The sequence below is a fragment of the Gobio gobio genome, assembly GCF_949357685.1.
Source record: "Gobio gobio genome assembly, chromosome: 6".
In the NCBI taxonomy this organism is placed as follows: Eukaryota; Metazoa; Chordata; class Actinopteri; order Cypriniformes; family Gobionidae; genus Gobio; species Gobio gobio.
This window is the reverse complement of record NC_137102.1, coordinates 4,203,072-4,223,209: the sequence shown is the minus strand read 5'-3', so window position 1 is coordinate 4,223,209 and position 20,138 is coordinate 4,203,072. Positions and strand designations below refer to the sequence as shown.

The 20,138-nt window shown below is 34.4% G+C and overlaps 1 protein-coding gene across 1 annotated transcript in view; it reads left to right on the top strand.

Moving 5' to 3' along the window:
* klhl20 (kelch-like family member 20) overlaps positions 1-20,138 on the top strand; it is a 32,599-nt gene that overhangs the window by 8,634 nt on the left and 3,827 nt on the right. The window contains exons 3-11 of the mRNA XM_079820352.1: positions 36-242; positions 3,170-3,328; positions 5,575-5,669; positions 8,899-9,014; positions 10,235-10,418; positions 10,505-10,648; positions 12,060-12,193; positions 17,405-17,613; positions 17,680-17,786. Of these exons, the coding sequence (XP_079676478.1) occupies positions 36-242; positions 3,170-3,328; positions 5,575-5,669; positions 8,899-9,014; positions 10,235-10,418; positions 10,505-10,648; positions 12,060-12,193; positions 17,405-17,613; positions 17,680-17,786 (1,355 nt within the window). The remainder of the gene's footprint in view (positions 1-35; positions 243-3,169; positions 3,329-5,574; positions 5,670-8,898; positions 9,015-10,234; positions 10,419-10,504; positions 10,649-12,059; positions 12,194-17,404; positions 17,614-17,679; positions 17,787-20,138) is intronic.

The window sequence follows — 20,138 nt, the reverse complement described above, 5'->3', positions numbered from 1 at the left end:
TATTAAACTTTAAACCAGCTGATGTTGTCCTGCAGGTGACCGTGGAGGAGGGAAATGTGCAGACCTTGCTGCCCGCGGCCTGCTTACTGCAGCTGGCAGAGATCCAGGAGGCCTGCTGTGAGTTCCTGAAGCGCCAACTGGACCCGTCCAACTGCCTGGGCATCAGGGCCTTCGCGGACACACACTCCTGCAGAGAGCTCCTGCGCATCGCGGATAAGTTCACCCAGCACAACTTCCAGGAGGTAATGGCCGCCCTCCACACGCCCTCTATTGTGTTGACTCTGAATGAAACATGACTTTGAACTTTGTTTTGTTTTGTTTTTGCCGTCTTTGGTTGTGCAGCTAGTTTACAATGTAGGTCAAACTTGACTGTAAAGTTCAAGAAGTTATTTTAGTTAATACTAGTGCGTCAAATCCAAAAAAAAAGTTCATGTTTACATAATATATGTGTGTGTACTGTGTACAAATTATTATGTATATATAAATACTAGGGCTGTCAAAAGATTAATCGCGATTAATCGCATCCAAAATAAAAGTTCATGTTTACATAATATATGTGTGTGTACTCTGTTAATTATTATTTATATAAATACACACACAAGCATGTATATATTTAAGAAAAAAATATTATTTTTATATATAAAACATTTATATTTATATATATTATAGATTATATAAATGTATATACATGCAAATATTTCTTAAATATATACATGAATGTGTGTGTATTTATATATACATAATAATTAACAGAGTACACACACATATATTATGTAAACACAAACTTTTATTTTGGATGCGATTAATCGCGATTAATCTTTTGACAGCCATTATAAATACACACACATACATCATGTATACATTTTAGGGATTTTATTTATTTATTTATATTTATTAGTGCTGATAAGTTCACCCAGCATAACGTTCAGGAGGTAATGGCCGCCCTCCACACGCCCTCTATTGTGTTGACTCTGAATGAAACATGACTTTGAACTTTTTGTTTTTGTTGTTTGTTTTTGCTGTCTTTGGTTGTGCAGCACAGGTCCAAATGTCCCTAAATTACTTTACAATGTAGGTAAAACTTATATAAAAAAAGTAGGGCTGTCAAAAGATTAATCGTGATTAATCGCATCCAAAATAAAAGTTTGTGTTTACATAATTATATGTTATATGTATTATATATTATATGTATTCTTAATATTTAAGAAATATTTGCATGTATATACATTTATATAATCTATAATATATATAAATAAAAATGTTTTATATATAAAAATAATATTTTTTTCTTAAATATATACATGAATGTGTGTGTATTTATATATAAATAATAATGAACAGAGTACACACACATATATATTACGTAAACACAAACTTTTATTTTGGATGCGATTAATCGCGATTAATCTTTTGACAGCCCTAATTTAAAGAGAAAGAAAGCCAGATTCAAGAAGTAGTTCTGGTTGTAATTATCATAAGCATGATTGTCACATCACATCCAGGGTTTTTCCTACATTGAAATTTTTTTGGTGGCCGCCAAAACAATTTTTTGTCCCGCCAAAGCTTTATTTGATGAGTTATTGTGATTTATGAATGATGTAGAATAGATGCTGCGCTTGTAACTGAGTGACAGAGAGAACGATCAGAGCTCCTCCCTCGCTCGCACTCTCTCTGTCTTCAAAATAAGCATTCTTAGCTTTCTAATATTTCACATATTACGTTAATCAAAATCAAAAGGTGGGAAGACCGAATCCATGTTGCACGTGGCGCTATCAGACAATGTTTTCCTTTAATTACCGCTGGGTGTGAAATGCGCTCAAAAAACATTGACTGATTCTCTGACCAGCTGACATAAAGCATACTTTCAATAAACGGGAAACAAATCCTATCCGGTTATGAAGTGTTTTCTGTGTGTTTACAAATCTTTCGCGATGTTCTAACAGACAGGATTCACACACACCGCGTCTGCTAATGTCCGATTCGCAACCTAATGACTCCTTTGAACCGAATCATTTCAACGACTGGTTAGAACCGATCTGTCCAACACATAACTCACGAATCAGTTTATTAATTTACTCAGAACACCTGAAATGAGAACACAAGTGTGCTTACACAATTTAGCAAGAGTGGGTGTAAGAGTTAGTTTTAATTATCCACCGTCTTTCAGCTTATTTATGTTCATAATGTGTAGTAAAATAAATAGTCTATAAATCACTTAGTTTAGACTGGAGTGAGGTGAACCCAGAACAAAGTTGTTGTTAGCTAGCTGATAATTTTATGAAATTGTATATGGCGGAAAATTAGGCTATTTGTTCATTTTTTTAATACTACTTTTTAATATTTATATGATTATATACCAAAACAATTATCAGTAAATAGTGTAAAAATGAGGAACAAAAACAAACCTCAAGGTATCCCACATGAAAAAATACTATAGTATATTATAGTAAAATTACTATAGTGTTTTTGAACCGTACTATAGTAAAGATACTACAGTAAATTATAGTATATTATAGTATTTACTACACTTTGTTAATTTACTGTAGTATATTTTCTATAGTACGGTTCAAAAACACTATAGTAGAGTAATTTTACTATAATATACTATAGTATTTTTTCATGTGGGATCAAAATAAGATAAGCAAACTTTCTTTGAATTTATTTAAAATGTATTGCATATAGTATTTGTATATCAGTATTGCGCTTGCAGATCACGTGGGTAGGGGACTTTTTTACTGTGCGTGTGTGTGTGTGTGTGTGTGTGTGTGTGACCATGTCTGTCCGCCACCACCGAAGACCATTTTTGACCCAGGAAAAACCCTGACATCAAATATTTGTTTGGTTTGAAATTACAAAACTTTGTGCCTTAAGTGTGACTTCCCTGTTAATAATTTTAGCCATGGACAACCTTTCCATCAACTAGTTTCCCTGATGGCCGTGTAACCCTGTTATTTTTGACTCATGGGAAGAACCCCCATTGCTGGTATCAAATGAACACACTCCTTATTTCTTTATTTAGCTTAAAAGGGTCAAATGCTCTTGCAGTGTCATGGGCTCAATTCCCATATATAAACTATTTAAGTGTGAATGTTTTTACAGATAATCTGCTTGTTGAAAGGAATTGATACCCGTCCCATGGTTGATGTTTTTGGTGATTTCTGCCTTTTAGGTGATGGAGAGTGAGGAGTTCATGCTGCTGCCAGCCAATCAGCTAATAGACATCATCTCCAGTGATGAGCTCAATGTCCGCAGTGAGGAGCAGGTGTTTAATGCTGTAATGGCCTGGGTTAAATACAGCATTCAGGAGCGCAGGCCTCAGCTGCCACAGGTCAGATATCACTATAGACACACTTTTGTGGCCATAGTCATAGTTTTGTATATGTAGTGTATATCAATGTTTGGCCCTCTAGCGGTTAAAAAACAAAACTGCACGCATTTTGTGGAAGAATATTGTTTGGGTTCTGTGTGCAGATGAAGAAGAGAAGAGAGATTATCCTACTGCTCAAAAAACATTTACTACTAGGCTGAAGAGATATAACCAGCTTAGGATCTCGAGCTGACTAGCTGAAGATGTTACTCTAGCGATGCCCATTAATAGATGTGCTACTTCCTTGAAAATAAATTTGAGCACAGCGCTACTACAACCCATAATGAGATGGCCCTTCACAGTATATAAGGCTTTACAATGAACTCTGTTACTGTGCGTTCACAACAGACGTGGATTTGCGTCATGGAAGGAGCTTCTGCTTCTGCTTCTGCTTCTGCAGTCTTGTTGTGAAATGGCTGACATGGATTGTTTTAAAATATGGCGAATAAGCTCAATTGCCGGCTTTAGCTAGCTTGTAGTCTCAATATATATATATATATATATATATATATATATATATATATATATATATATATATATATATATATATATATATATATATATATATATATATAGTTCAAATTGAGTAAAGAGCGCTTTTTACAACTTACCAGATTGTCCGACCTTTCTTCCAAGCAAGATCCATTTTATTCAAAGAGCAAAGCCGATGTTGATTCTTGTTTTATTACGAGCTCTGTCGCGTTCCCTGTTTTGCCAGCAGACTCTCCTCTGTTTGCCGTTTGTTTTATTTTTGTAAAAATCTGGTGATTTCTCGCTCATTGTGAAAAGTAAAAAATATGACATAAGTCATAACTGTAAGATAAAATGTTGAAAATATGTTTTAAAAGTCCTCATTATTAGATACAAAGTTACAAATATAATTTTAAAAGTGCTCATTATTAGATAAAAAGTCAAAAATATGATTTTAAAAGTCATTATTAGATAAAAAGTCAAAATATGACATGCTAAGTCATAACTGTAAGATAAAATGTTGAAAATATGTTTTAAAAGTCCTCATTGTTAGATAAAAAGTCAAAAAAATTATTTTAAAATTCCTCATTATTAGATAAAATGTTACAAATATTATTTTAAAAGTCCTCATTATTAGATCAAAAGTCTCAAATATTTTTTTACGTGCTCATTATTAGATTAAAAGTCAAAAATATTATTTAAAAAGTCCTCATTATTAGATCAAAAGTCAAAAATATGATTTTAAAAGTGCTCATTTTTAGATAAAATGTTGAAAATATGATTTTAAAAGTGCTCATTATTAGATAAAAAGTCAAAAATATGACATAAGTCATAACTGTAAGATAAAATGTTGAAAATATGATTTTAAAAGTCCTCATTATTAGATAAAAAGTCAAAAATATGACATAAGTCATAACTGTAAGATAAAATGTTGAAAATATGATTTTAAAAGTCCTCATTATTAGATAAAAAGTTACAAATATAATTTTAAAAGTGCTCATTATTAGATAAAAAGTCAAAAATATGACATGCTAAGTCATAACTATAAGATAAAATGTTGAAAATATGATTTTAAAAGTGCTCATTATTAGATAAAAAGTGAAATATTTTAAAATTCCTCATTATTAGATAAAATGTTACAAATATTATTTTAAAAGTCCTCATTATTAGATCAAAAGTCAAAAATATGATTTTAAAAGTGCTCATTATTAGATAAAAAGTAAAACATGATTTTAAGTCATAATAGTGAGATAAAAAGTCAAATATGCTAATGCTAAGTCATTATAAGATAAAATGTTGAAAATATGATTTTAAAAGTGCTCATTATTAGATTAAAAGTCAAAAATATGACATGCTAAATCATAGCTGTAAGATAAAATGTTGAAAATATGATTTTAAAGGAATCTCATGGTGTCATGGTGGACACCTAACCTATGCCACACCGTACACGCGCAGCTGAAGCAACTTTCTCTATTTACAAATATGACGAAACGCAATTTCCTGTGAGGCCTAAAACATAAGCATGTATACCATAGTGAATCAGGATAAGACAAAAACACGTTTTGGAGGAAGGATTGATGATGTGTTGACTTTGTTCTTTTTTAACAAAAAAAGTTACATAGTGTACCTTTAAAAAACTAATTCTTTTCATTTACATATACATGTTATTATTTAGATTTGCATTAAAGAGATGAATAATTCATGAGATGTATCTGTTTTTGTGACGGCTCTAACAGGTTCTGCAACATGTGCGTCTTCCCCTCTTGAGCCCGAAGTTTCTGGTTGGGACGGTGGGTTCAGATCCTCTGATCAAGAGTGATGAGGAGTGTAGGTATGTGGGAACAACTGTGCTATACAGGACTTTAGTAATTGTATTTATCATATCAGTTACTCTGGATCCTGAATAGACCACTACAGATTAAATGTATGACTCTTCTGCCAAAGTCAAATATCTAATAAAAAGCATATTTTAATTAACTTTTTACTACTGTTAGATGTCTTCACTTGTCAGTTAATTGTTATATTTCACACCCCTATATTATATATACTAGCGATGCAACACTACAGTTAGTCCACGGTTCAATACACACCTCGGTTTTTACCCACGGTTCGGTTCTGATGGCTTGTCACATCAGTTTTTTGTTATTCTATTCTTAGGCGACAGGAACAGCAAGAGGTTAAGGAGAAAAAATTTCTTTATTGCAATACACTTTCTTTATTTTACTTAAAAGAATTGAAAAACCTTACTTAAACTTAAAACTTTACTTTAAAAAAACCCTTGTACGCATTCCTAGTGTATTGTATAATGTAAAATAAATATATATAAAGATTTACACTGGCAGCTCAGAGTTGTACAGCAGCATTTAAGTATGAAATTGAATGAATGAAAGTAAAAATAAAACACTTCATAGACTTCACTATAAAATATACACTGATTCTTATTAAAGCTACTGTATTAAAGTTCTTCAGTCAAGAGCAGTGAGTGATTTTCTCTTTGTCTTTTGTTGTTGTATTAACATTAAAGGGATAGTTCACTCAAAAATTAAAATTCTATCATCGAGATATGAATACAGGTTTGGAACAACATTAGAGTGAGTAAATAATGACATGATTTTAGAGTGAACTGTCCCTTTAAGGACAGCGTGTTCAGGCTGCGCTGCTGTCAATTAAAGACCTGCACACATCTAATACACACACACACCGATTTTACTTTCACTTTAGACATAACCGACTGTGTTTATGTTAACCTTGTGTGTATTTGACAGTATTAGCGCAGTAAGACGACTTCTTAGTCCAGTAATCACGTGTTTGACAGACGTTTAGTGCGCGCGCTCTGAAAAGCGCATGTTAAAACCGCGCACGCGAATGAGCCGGCAAGGCTTTAAAACGCATGCCAATAATGAACTTTGGTGATTGTGAATAACTCTCGTGTTCTGTGAGTATAACTCCACCACTAACATGTGATGTGAATGTAGCGTTGTTCAGTATTGGGATGAAGGCAAATTATAGAATTTGTAGAAAAATAATTAATTAAATGCAAAACTGAAAAAACGCAATTCACAAGCGCGTATTGAACCGTGAATGCAGTACCGAACTGTTCAATATTACATTGAGAATTGTGGCATCCCTAATATGTGTGTGTGTGTGTGTGTGTGTGTGTGTGTGTGTGTGTGTGTGTGTGTGTGTGTGTGTGTGTGTGTGTGTGTGTGTGTGTGTGTGTGTGTGTGTGTGTGTGTGTGTGTGTGTGTGTGTGTGTGTGTGTGTGTGTGTGTGTGTGTGTATATATATATATAATAGGAGTGTGACGAGGCATGAGATTGGGTTCACAAGGACAAGACAAGATTTTTGTATTTTTAAGAAATCCTCAACGACAAAATTCATGAATGTAAAAATAGTCTGCTAGCTTTATATATAAATATAGCTTTAGATGCTGACATGGCATTAACCCTCCTATTATCTTTGGGGTCAATTTGACCCCATTCAATGTTTAACGTCTGTAAAAACACGGTTGACATAATTTGTTTTGCTTTAGATTGAATGACTTTTCCTAATTTAATGGGGACAACTCTGTAAACATAAAATTAACATGATATTTTTCCAATGTCCTGTACACATTTTGTAGCATCTGTGTTATTTGGGGTCAATTTGAGGCTCTTTTAGCTGTACAAAACATAAGAAATATAAACATTTTACACCCATTTGTTTAGGTTGTATTGAGGTCACTATAACATGCTATAATTTTATATATTCAATGTAACATTCAAACAACTTCCCTCTGATTTAGGGCTCTAATCTAATCTAAACTAACCAGACCATACCTGTAGTATTGCGAGAACCACTAGTATTTCACGTTATTATGGTCTTGCCCCACCATGTGAATGACAGGGTAGCCATAGTGCTGCTAATGTCATCAAAATGGTTCCAGGGCCCACCAGATATGCTGTCAGACCTGAGACATAAACCTTTGTAAAAAACAAAAATCATATTCTGGAGGGTCAAAATGACCCCAGAGGGTAACAAATGTTAAGGGAGAACCGGGGCGAAAGTAACAACGCGATTTTCTCCGAGCCCTGAAAACATTTGCATTTCAAGCTCTGACAGCAGGTTCAGCTCACAACCCTTGACGGATCTGCCGAATATCACGTGATTCCGCCATCGTTTTCCCGCGGTTAGGTCCGAAATGCAGTTTTCAAGTACGGGAAGTAAATTAATGAAGCGGTACTTTTTTTCTAATTACAAGTTGTGTTTCTTGTTTTATGTGTCGCAGTAATGATCAATCTACAGGTTATTTAGTGCTGCTACACACCCTGAAGGTTTGGCTTTTCAGAGTTTTTCAGTATAAAAGTAAATCGTGTTTAAATGTCAGGACTTCCTGTCGGGACGAAAGTAACACTTGTCACTTTTGTCCCGCTATTATATATATATATAATGCATATTATGCAAATTTAATTTAATTTTTATAGTGTTCATACTGTTGAAGAAAAAACGTATCAAATAGATTGACATTGCAAATAAAAAATATTCTAAACAATTCAAGTTTGTACTGTCATATTACATTTGAAACATTTGATGAACTTTAACATATAAAATGAAAATGTAATTTAATAATTTTTTTGCAAAGATAGAGGACAAAATATGTTTGCAGTTACATATTAACAAGGTCATAGTCAGGTATGTTTAATAAAAAAACAAAAAATCTAGCTTGTGTTGTTGTGTTACTGTCGTCCCACCTGATGGGGTCAAAAGCAACAATGTGCAGCTTATGTTCAAAGTGAAGATATACTGTAGTCGTTCTACATTTGTACAAAACACCACCTGCTATTGATAGACCACACTTGTGAGTTATTGGCCACAGCAAAAATATATCTCGATCTAAAACATTATCTTTTAAAATTACGATTTTCTGAAAAATGGTACTTTCGTCCCTGCTCTCCCCTACTAGATTTGAGGGTAACAGGAGGGTTAAATAAAACAATCTGAATCTGAAATGTTTTTTAAAGCAAAATGACAGTGGGCACCGTAAAGCTGAGCTATAATCAGTCTGAACTTTGCCCTTATAGGGACTTGGTGGATGAAGCGAAGAACTACCTTCTGCTACCCCAAGAGCGGCCGCTAATGCAGGGGCCCAGAACCCGGCCCAGAAAGCCCATCCGATGCGGAGAAGTCCTGTTTGCTGGTGAGTGATCTGTGTGCGGTTTCCACATGCGACTGGAGCATTTTAATAGTCCTCTTTATTAGATCAAAAGTCAAAAATATTATTTTAAAAGTTCTCATTATTTGATTAAAAGTCAAAAATATTATTTTAAAAGTCCTCATTATTAGATAAAAAGTCAAAAATATTATTTTAAAAGTCCTCATTATTAGATCAAAAGTCAAAAATATTATTTTAAAAGTTCTCATTATTTGATTAAAAGTCAAAAATATTATTTTAAGTGCTCGTTATTAGATAAAAAGTAAAATATATGATTTTAAGTCATAATAGTGAGATAAAAAGTCAAAAATATGATTTTAATAGTCCTCATTATTAGATAAAAATTCTAAAATATGATTTTAAAAGTGCTCATTATTAGATAAAAAGTCAAAAATATGATTTTAAAAGTCCTCATTATTAGATCAAAAGTCAAAAATATTATTTTAGAAGTTCTCATTATTTGATTAAAAGTCAAAAATATTATTTTAAAAGTGCTCATTATTAGATAAAAAGTAAAAATATTATTTTAGAAGTTCTCATTATTTGATTAAAAGTCAAAAATATTATTTTAAAAGTCCTCATTATTAGATTAAAAGTCAAAAATATTATTTTAAGTGCTCGTTATTAGATAAAAAGTAAAATATATGATTTTAAGTCATAATAGTGAGATAAAAAGTCGAAAATATGATTTTAATAGTCCTCATTATTAGATAAAAATTCTAAAATATTATTTTAAAAGTGCTCATTATTAGATAAAAAGTCAAAAATATGATTTTAAAAGTCCTCATTATTAGATAAAATGTTAAAAATATGATTTTAAAAGTCCTCATTATTAGATAAAATGTTAAAAATATGATTTTAAAAGTCCTCATTATTAGATAAAATGTTGAAAATATGATTTTAAAAGTCCTCATTATTAGATAAAATGTTAAAAATATGATTTTAAAAGTCCTCATTATTAGATAAAATGTTGAAAATATGATTTTAAAAGTCCTCATTATTAGATAAAAAGTCAAACACATGACATGCTAAGTCATAATTATAAGATAACATTTTAAAAATATGATTTTAAAAGTGCTCATTATTATTATTCCGATGTGGAGAAGTCCTGTTTGCTGGTGAGTGATCTGTGTGCGGTTTCGATGTGTGTGTGTGTGTGTGTGTGTGTGTGTGTGTGTCTGTGTGTGTGTGTGTCTGTCCCCCAGTGGGAGGCTGGTGCAGTGGCGACGCCATCTCCAGCGTGGAGCGCTACGACCCCCAGACCAACGAGTGGAGGATGGTGGCATCCATGAGCAAGCGGCGCTGTGGGGTCGGGGTCAGTGTTCTGGACGATCTGCTCTATGCTGTCGGCGGACATGACGGCTCATCTTACCTCAACAGTGTGGAGAGGTGCTGCTCGACATTAATAAATCCTCACAGGATGAGCTTATGATGATGATGAATGTGGAACTCACGCCCTCTGCTGGCTCTGTCAGGTACGACCCGAAGACCAACCAGTGGAGCAGTGATGTGGCTCCCACCAGCACCTGCAGGACCAGTGTGGGCGTGGCTGTGTTAGGGGGATACCTGTATGCTGTGGGGGGGCAGGACGGCGTCTCCTGTCTCAACATTGTAGAAAGGTTAGTGTTCAATAATTAGATGATTATTGTCTAATAGGGGTGTGGCGATATATCATTAATCAACACGGCATCCTCAATAAACCCGTCTCCGGCGTGATGACTACAAACCTTCGCAATCTAATATGACCTCTGACCTGTAATGTTGCCAGAATCATAATCATACGCTCCTGACCCCTGACTGAGCCTGGTTTCTCCCAAGCTGTATTTTTCTCCATTAGGTCACCTGATGGGGTTTTGGTTCCTTACCTCTGTCGCCTTTGGCTTACTCAGTTGGGGACACTAAATATTCAACTAAATATTACTGATCTGCTCATTATTAGATAAAAAGTCGAAAATACGACATGCTAAGTCATAATTATAAGATAAAATGTTGAAAATATGATTTTAAAAGTCCTCATTATTAGATAAAAAGTCAAAAATATTATTTTAAAAGTTCTCATTATTTAATTAAAAGTCAAAAATATTATTTTAAAAGTGCTCATTATTAGATAAAAAGTAAAATATATGATTTTAAGTCATAATAGTGAGATAAAAAGTCGAAAATATGATTTTAATAGTCCTCATTATTAGATAAAAAGTCAAAAATATGATTTTAAAAGTCCTCATTATAAGATAAAAAGTTAAAAATATGATTTTAAAAGTCCTCATTATTAGATCAAAAGTAAAAAATATTATTTTAAAAGTTCTCATTATTTGATTAAAAGTCAAAAATATTATTTTAAAAGTGCTCATTATTTGATTAAAAGTCAAAAATATGATTTTAAAAGTCCTCATTATTAGATAAAATGTTAAAAATATGATTTTAAAAGTCCTCATTATTAGATAAAATGTTAAAAATATGATTTTAAAATTCCTCATTATAAGATAAAAAGTTAAAAATATGATTTTAAAAGTGCTCATTATTAGATAAAAAGTAAAAAATATTATTTTCAAAGTTCTCATTATTTGATTAAAATTAAAAAATATTATTTTAAAAGTGCTCATTATTAGATAAAAAGTAAAAAATATGATTTTAAGTCATAATAGTGAGATAAAAAGTCAAAAATATGCTCATGCTAAGTCATAATTATAAGATAAAATGTTGAAAATATGATTTTAAAAGTCCTCATTATTAGATAAAAAGTCAAACATATGACATGCTAAGTCATAATTCTAAGATAAAATTTTAAAAATATGATTTTAAAAGTCCTCATTATTAGATAAAATGTTAAAAATATGATTACTGTATTAGATTTTAAAAAGTCTAAATTATGACCAACACACACACAGTGAGACATTTAAGAGATGAAATCATGCTTGTTATTTTTTTAATAATAATAATATGAACATGATTGTTTTCATTTTGTGCAATGCTACATGTGTTTGTACATCTGCAGTGTCAGTGTGTGTGTAATGAGCTGTTCTTGTGCAGGTATGATCCGAAGGAGAATAAGTGGACGCGTGTGGCCTCGATGAGCACCAGGAGGCTGGGCGTGGCTGTGGCTGTACTGGGAGGATTCCTGTACGCTGTGGGAGGATCAGACGGCACATCCCCACTCAACACAGGTGAACACTGGCAGACCACACCAATATAGCAGATAGGGCTGTACTTTAGCCAGTGTTGGGCAAGCTACTTTAAAAAAGTAATTCGTTATAGTTACTAGTTACTTCTTACAAATAGTAACTGAGTTAGTAACTGAGTTACATCATTAGAAAAGTAAATAATTACCAGGGAAAGTAATTACTGCGTTACTATTTTTTTTTTTCAAATGTTCAAATATGTCAAATAACTTGGATGCCCCCAATATTAGATATGTTAAATGAACGAATTGGACACTAAATATAATAAATTATTATTATAAAACATTGTACATTAATGTACACTATTGTAATGTTGCTGTGGGACAATGTGAGAGACACCTATCAAATTCAATATATTATTGTAAATATTATCAGTAGGCCTACTATAGTGTAAATATAGTGTAAATATTATCAGTACTAGACTTTCCTTTGGTAGTGGAGCTCATGTTATCACCTGGGCTTTTAGCCACTAATGTTGTGGCATATGATGATGTGAGGCGCTTCAGAGTCTTTCTTCCTGGGCATAAGTTGCACGTTACTTAAATATTCTTACCTTTCACCTCAACGAGGGAAAAGTAGCGCTTATACTTCCAGTTTGTGAAAGCTACCTTTGAAGTCGTTGGACCATCGCTGAATGTGCATATGCGTGTGCGTCATAGGTGTGTGTGTGTGTGTGTGTGTGTGTGTGTGTGTGTGTGTGTGTGTGAACCATAGACCGTGAAAAAAATAGGTGTGAACTCAACCTATCAACTTCAACCTAGTCTCCCACCCACCAATCATCATCAGTTATGTGCACCACCGCACCCACCCCCAACACGCATGGCTGGTGCGCGCACACACACACACACACACACACACACACACACACACACACACACACACACACACACTGACAGAGAGCCTGTTCGGATGAAAAGCGCTTCAGTGAGCTCAATTATAGTAATGCGACTAACGCCGCATTTTTTCCCTCAGTAACGCTAACGCGTTGTAACGGGAGAAACAGTAATTCGTTTGATTACTTGTTACTGAAAAAAATAATTCCGTTAGTAACGCCGTTTATCTGTAAGGCCGTTATTCCCATCACTGCTGGCAGTCTTCTGTACTTCTAAAGCCCTATTCGCACGGGATTAGTAAATGTGGGGAGCTCTGGTGATTTGTAATAATTGCAGAGAATGTCTGTGATCTTAATCCTGTGCGAATCGGCCATGTCTGTAAAATGTAAAGTAAAAATTCCCCCTCAAATGACCTACCGTATTTCTATATTTGATAATATTAGTCCTGGGCGAATCGGCATCTGTGATTTGGCCGGGATTAGGCGGATCGTATATCATTTTTTGCAATGTTTTTGTTTCCTGTGCGCATTTTTATCTTTATCTTTCATGGCGCTCGGCTGCATATGTGCACCGTTATGACTTCCGTGCGGCCGCGCGGATTATACTTTCACTTTAGAATGAGCACCAATTTGGGAGTAAATTGCTTGAATGGTGTGTTTAACATTATTCTTAAAGGATTAGTTCACTTTTAGATACACTTTTGCTGATCATTTACTCACCCCCATGTCATCCAAGATGTCCATGTCTTTCTTTCTAAAGTCACATTTGTTTAATGTTTTTTGATGAAAACATTCCAGGATTGTTCTCCATATAATGGACTTCAATGGGACCCAAACGGTTCAAGGTCCAAATGACAGTTTCAGTGCAGCTTTAAACGACACCAGATGATGAATAAGGGTCTGATCTAACCAAACCATCAGCTTCTATTTGTGCTATTATTTTACCTCTTATCAGACGAACGTGATCATCTCTGAGTTCTGCCATAACTTCCGCCGAGTGAGGTCAAAATATAGATGTATACGTAGATGCCTCATTAGCGCTTGCACGGATCAGTAGAATGAGGCATCTATGATCGATACATCTATGACCACGCTCGTATTTTGACCTCACTTAGCGGAAGTTATGGCGGAGCTCAGAGATGATCACGTTCGTCTGATAAGAGGTAAAATAATAGCATAAATACTGCTGGGTTTCTCACAGAAGCTGATGGTTTGGCTAGATCAGACCCTTATTCATCATCTGGTGTCGCTAAAAGCTGCACTGAAACTGTCATTTGGACCTTGAACCGTTTGGAGCCCATTGAAGTCCATTAAATGGAGAACAATCCTGGAATGTTTTCATCAAAAAACTTAATTTCTTTTCGACTTTAGAAAGAAAGACATGGACATCTTGGATGACATGGGGGTGAGTAAATGATCAGCAAAAGTTTATCTAAAGTGAACTAATCCTTTAATGAAAAACACAAAAACAGAAAAGGACAATGACAAACTCGCTTAAATGGCGCTTTTACATTTAGCTTTGAAACTGAATCTTCCGCCGTATATTGTTATTATTGCTCAGTTCAGTTTTTAATTTTAGTGTCTGTTCTCTAACTGAACGAAATTATTTTTATATACATTTTTTACTATAAAACAATGAAAATGATATCGATACGACTGTTTATAATTTCACACAGCTATATCTATAACGAAAAAACATTTATAAGTCTTGACATCATATCCGGGAGATAAGTCAGTAAATTCGAGTAAAATCACAGGCTTTGCTTATCCCGTGCGAATGCGCCACATTATATTAATATTAATTCATATTAATCCTGTGCGAATAGGGCTTAAGAATAAAGAGGAGAGGAGTGTTGGACAGTATCAGATGTTATCCAGTAAAAGACAATTATTACGTTTGAACTAGTGAGTTGAGTTAAATGTGTGTTATTGTTCAGAGTTTCTGTCTAGACAATACCAGTACCAAATTGATTAAAAGTTGCAATTTTTTTTGTTGTGGAAATTTCTCATTACCACAGATAAATTAATAAGCTATATCTTTTTAAGTTAAATATGAATATAAGAACTTTCTTCTATCCCACGTGCTCTTAAACTGCTTTACAAATAACGTTTAGGTGTTTGATTGTATGAAGTCTATTTCTGCTGTTCTTTTTTCTGTGTATTTGTGTTCACAGAAGGTAATGATAATGTTAAGTCAGAATTATTTGATTTTATGCTTTTTAGCTTGTTTTAAACCAGGTATATAATGGTTGTTTCTGAGTGTGTGTTATGTTTGACACACACTCAGATACCAAATACCCTGCCTTGTCAAACCTTAAATAAACCCAAACCTATAAGTAGTTATTAAATTAAAACAAAGGCATATATTGCAAGAATTCCTCAATTAAGCAAACATTGTTTCAAGATTTTTCGAAATAATTAACGTTATTAAAAAAATAAGTAGCAAATTAATAAATTATGAGACGTTAGTTTTCCCTTTTTAGCCAATATTGCTCTATTAATATTAGGGCTGTCAAAAGATTAATCGCATCCAAAATAAAAGTTTGTGTTTACATGTGTGTGTGTGTACTCGGTTAATTATTATTTATATATAAATACACACAAGCATGTATATATTTAAGAAACAAATTTTTTATATATAAAACACTTATATTTATATATATTTTAGATTATATAAATGTATATACATGCAAATATTTCTTAAATATATACAAGAATGTGTGTGTATTTATATATAATTAATAATTAACAGAGTACACACACATATATTATGTAAACACAAACTTTTATTTTGGATGCGATTAATCTTTTGACAGCCCTAATTAATATTAACAACCGACTTTATAACCGACTGTGATTTACATTTAAAGGGATAGTTCACCCAAAAATGAGATTTCTGTCATTTACTGACCCTCAAGTTGTTCCGAACCTGTATGAGTTTCTTTCTTCTGAACACAAAAGGAGATATTTTATAATTATAATGATTGTTTTATAATGTTTATTAAAGGGTTAGTTCACCCAAAAATGAAAATTCTGTCATTAATTACTGACCCTCATGTGGTTGGACACCCGTCAGACCTCCGTTCATCTTCAGACACAAATGAAGATATTTTAGTGTAAATCTGATGCTCTGAAAGGCCTCCATTGACTCAATGCACTTTACACTCTCAAGACCCTTAAAAGACACTAAAGACGTCGATACAAAGTCCATCTCACTACAGTGGTTCTACAATAACTTTATGAATCGGCGAGAATAGTTTTTGTGCGCAAAAAACCCCTAAATAATGACTTGCATAGTGATGACGATTTCAAAACAAGGCATCATGAAGCTTCGAAGCGTTATGAATCAGTGAGTCGATTCATGATTCGTATCGCGTGTCAAACTGCTGAAGTTTGGCGATTCAAACTGCTGATTCGACTCACTGATTCATAACGCTCCAAACTGCTGAATCGACTCACTGATTCATAACGCTCCAAACTGCTGAATCGACTCACTGATTCATAACGCTCCAAACTGCTGAATCGACTCACTGATTCATAACGCTCCAAACTGCTGAATCGACTCACTGATTCATAACGCTCCAAACTGCTGAATCGACTCACTGATTCATAATGCTCCAAACTGCTGAATCGACTCACTGATTCATAACGCTCCAAACTGCTGAATCGACTCACTGATTCATAACGCTCCAAACTGCTGAATCGACTCACTGATTCATAACGCTCCAAACTGCTGAATCGACTCACTGATTCATAACGCTCCAAACTGCTGAATCGACTCACTGATTCATAACGCTCCAAACTGCTGAATCGACTCACTGATTCATAATGCTCCAAACTGCTGAATCGACTCACTGATTCATAACGCTCCAAACTGCTGAATCGACTCACTGATTCATAACGCTCCAAACTGCTGAATCGACTCACTGATTCATAACGCTCCAAACTGCTGAATCGACTCACTGATTCATAACGCTCCAAACTGCTGAATCGACTCACTGATTCATAACGCTTCGAAGCTTCATGAGGCCTTGTTTTGAAATCGTCATCACTATATAAGTCGTTATTTAGGGTTTTTTTGCGCACAAAAACTATTGTCGCCGATTCATAAAGTTATTGTAGAACCACTGTAGTGAGATGGACTTTGTAACTTTAGTCTTTAGTGTCTTTTAAGGGTCTTGAGAGTGTAAAGTGCATTGAGCCAATGGAGGCCTTTCAGAGCATCAGATTTACACTAAAATATCTTCATTTGTGTCTGAAGATGAACGGAGGTCTGACGGGTGTCCAACCACATGAGGCTCAGTAATTAATGACAGAATTTCATTTTTGGGTGAACTAACCCTTTAGAGTTGTTTTGTTGGCAGTGGAGCGGTATAACCCGCAGGAGAACCGCTGGCACACTGTGGCGCCCATGGGCACCCGCCGGAAGCACCTGGGCTGTGCCGTTTATCAGGACATGATCTACTCTGTGGGCGGCAGAGACGATACCACAGAACTGAGCAGCGCTGAGCGATACAACCCCAGAACCAATCAGTGGTCCCCTGTGGTCGCCATGACGTCCAGGAGGAGCGGGGTAAGTGATGTTCTGGTTTCAGCCTCTTATAAAAGCCCAACACACTAAAGCTCTCTTGTGCCCTAGGTGGGGTTAGCAGTGGTCAATGGCCAGTTGATGGCGGTCGGAGGATTTGACGGAACCACATACCTGAAGACTATAGAAGTGTATGACCCTGATGCCAACACCTGGAGGTACATCTGCACACCGCCCTTACTAATAGAGAACAGATATTTAAAACTGTAATAATATCTCACACGATTGGCTTTAAATGTATTTTTTGGTCTAGTAAATGCAGCCTTGGTGAGCATAAGAGACTTAAAGGGATAGTTCACCCAAAAATGAAAATTAGCCCATGATTTACTCTCCATCAAGTCATCCGAGGTGTGTGTGTGACATTCTTCTTTCAGACGAACACAATCAGAGTTATGTTAAAAATGCTCTTCCAAACTTTATAATGGCAGCCCAAAATTTGAAGCCCATAAGCGCATCCGTCCATCATAAAAGAGCATTTATCCATCATAAAAGAGCATTTATCCATCATAAAAGAGCATTTATCCATCATAAAAGAGCATTTATCCATCATAAAAGTGCGTCTATACATCATAAAAGTGAATCTATCCATCATAAAAGAGCATTTATCCATCATAAAAGAGCATCTATCCATCATAAAAGTGCATCTATCCATCATAAAAGTGCATCTATCCATCATAAAAGTGCATCTATACATCATAAAAGTGCGTCTATACATCATAAAAGTGAATCTATCCATCATAAAAGAGCATCTATCCATCATAAAAGAGCATTTATCCATCATAAAAGTGCATCTATCCATCATAAAAGAGCATCTATCCATCATAAAAGAGCATTTATCCATCATAAAAGAGCATTTATCCATCATAAAAGAGCATCTATCCATCATAAAAGAGCATTTATCCATCATAAAAGAGCATTTATCCATCATAAAAGTGCATCTGTCCATCATAAAAGTGCATCCGTCCATCATAAAAGTGCATCTGTCCATCATAAAAGAGCATCTGTCCATCATAAAAGTGCATCTGTCCATCATAAAAGAGCATCTGTCCATCATAAAAGAGCATTTATCCATCATAAAAGAGCATCTGTCCATCATAAAAGAGCATCTGTCCATCATAAAAGAGCATCTGTCCATCATAAAAGAGCATCTGTCCATCATAAAAGTGCATCTATCCATCATAAAAGTGCATCTGTCCATCATAAAAGTGCATCTGTCCATCATAAAAGAGCATCTATCCATCATAAAAGTGCATCTGTCCATCATAAAAGTGCATCTGTCCATCATAAAAGAGCATCTATCCATCATAAAAGAGCATCTGTCCATCATAAAAGAGCATCTGTCCATCATAAAAGTGCATCTGTCCATCATAAAAGAGCATCTATCATCATAAAAGAGCATCTATCCTTCATAAAAGTGCATCTGTCCATCATAAAAGTGCATCTGTCCATCATAAAAGAGCATCTATACATCATAAAAGTGCATCTGTCCATCATAAAAGAGCATCTATCCATCATAAAAGTGCATCTGTCCATCATAAAAGTGCATCTATCCATCATAAAAGTGCATCTGTCCATCATAAAAGTGCATCTGTCCATCATAAAAGAGCATCTATACATCATAAAAGTGCATCTGTCCATCATAAAAGAGCATCTATCCATCATAAAAGTGCATCTGTCCATCATAAAAGTGCATCTATCCATCATAAAAGTGCATCTGTCCATCATAAAAGTGCATCTGTCCATCATAAAAGAGCATCTATCCATCATAAAAGTGCATCTGTCCATCATAAAAGTGCATCTGTCCATCATAAAAGAGCATCTATCCATCATAAAAGAGCATCTGTCCATCATAAAAGAGCATCTATCATCATAAAAGAGCATCTATCCTTCATAAAAGTGCATCTGTCCATCATAAAAGTGCATCTGTCCATCATAAAAGAGCATCTATACATCATAAAAGTGCATCTGTCCATCATAAAAGAGCATCTATCCATCATAAAAGTGCATCTGTCCATCATAAAAGTGCATCTATCCATCATAAAAGTGCATCTGTCCATCATAAAAGTGCATCTGTCCATCATAAAAGAGCATCTATACATCATAAAAGTGCATCTGTCCATCATAAAAGTGCATCTGTCCATCATAAAAGAGCATCTATCCATCATAAAAGAGCATCTGTCCATCATAAAAGTGCATCTGTCCATCATAAAAGAGCATCTGTCCATCATAAAAGAGCATCTGTCCATCATAAAAGAGCATCTATCCATCATAAAAGAGCATCTGTCCATCATAAAAGTGCATCTGTCCATCATAAAAGAGCATCTATACATCATAAAAGTGCATCTGTCCATCATAAAAGTGCATCTGTCCATCATAAAAGAGCATCTATCCATCATAAAAGAGCATCTGTCCATCATAAAAGAGCATCTGTCCATCATAAAAGAGCATCTGTCCATCATAAAAGAGCATCTGTCCATCATAAAAGTGCATCTGTCCATCATAAAAGAGCA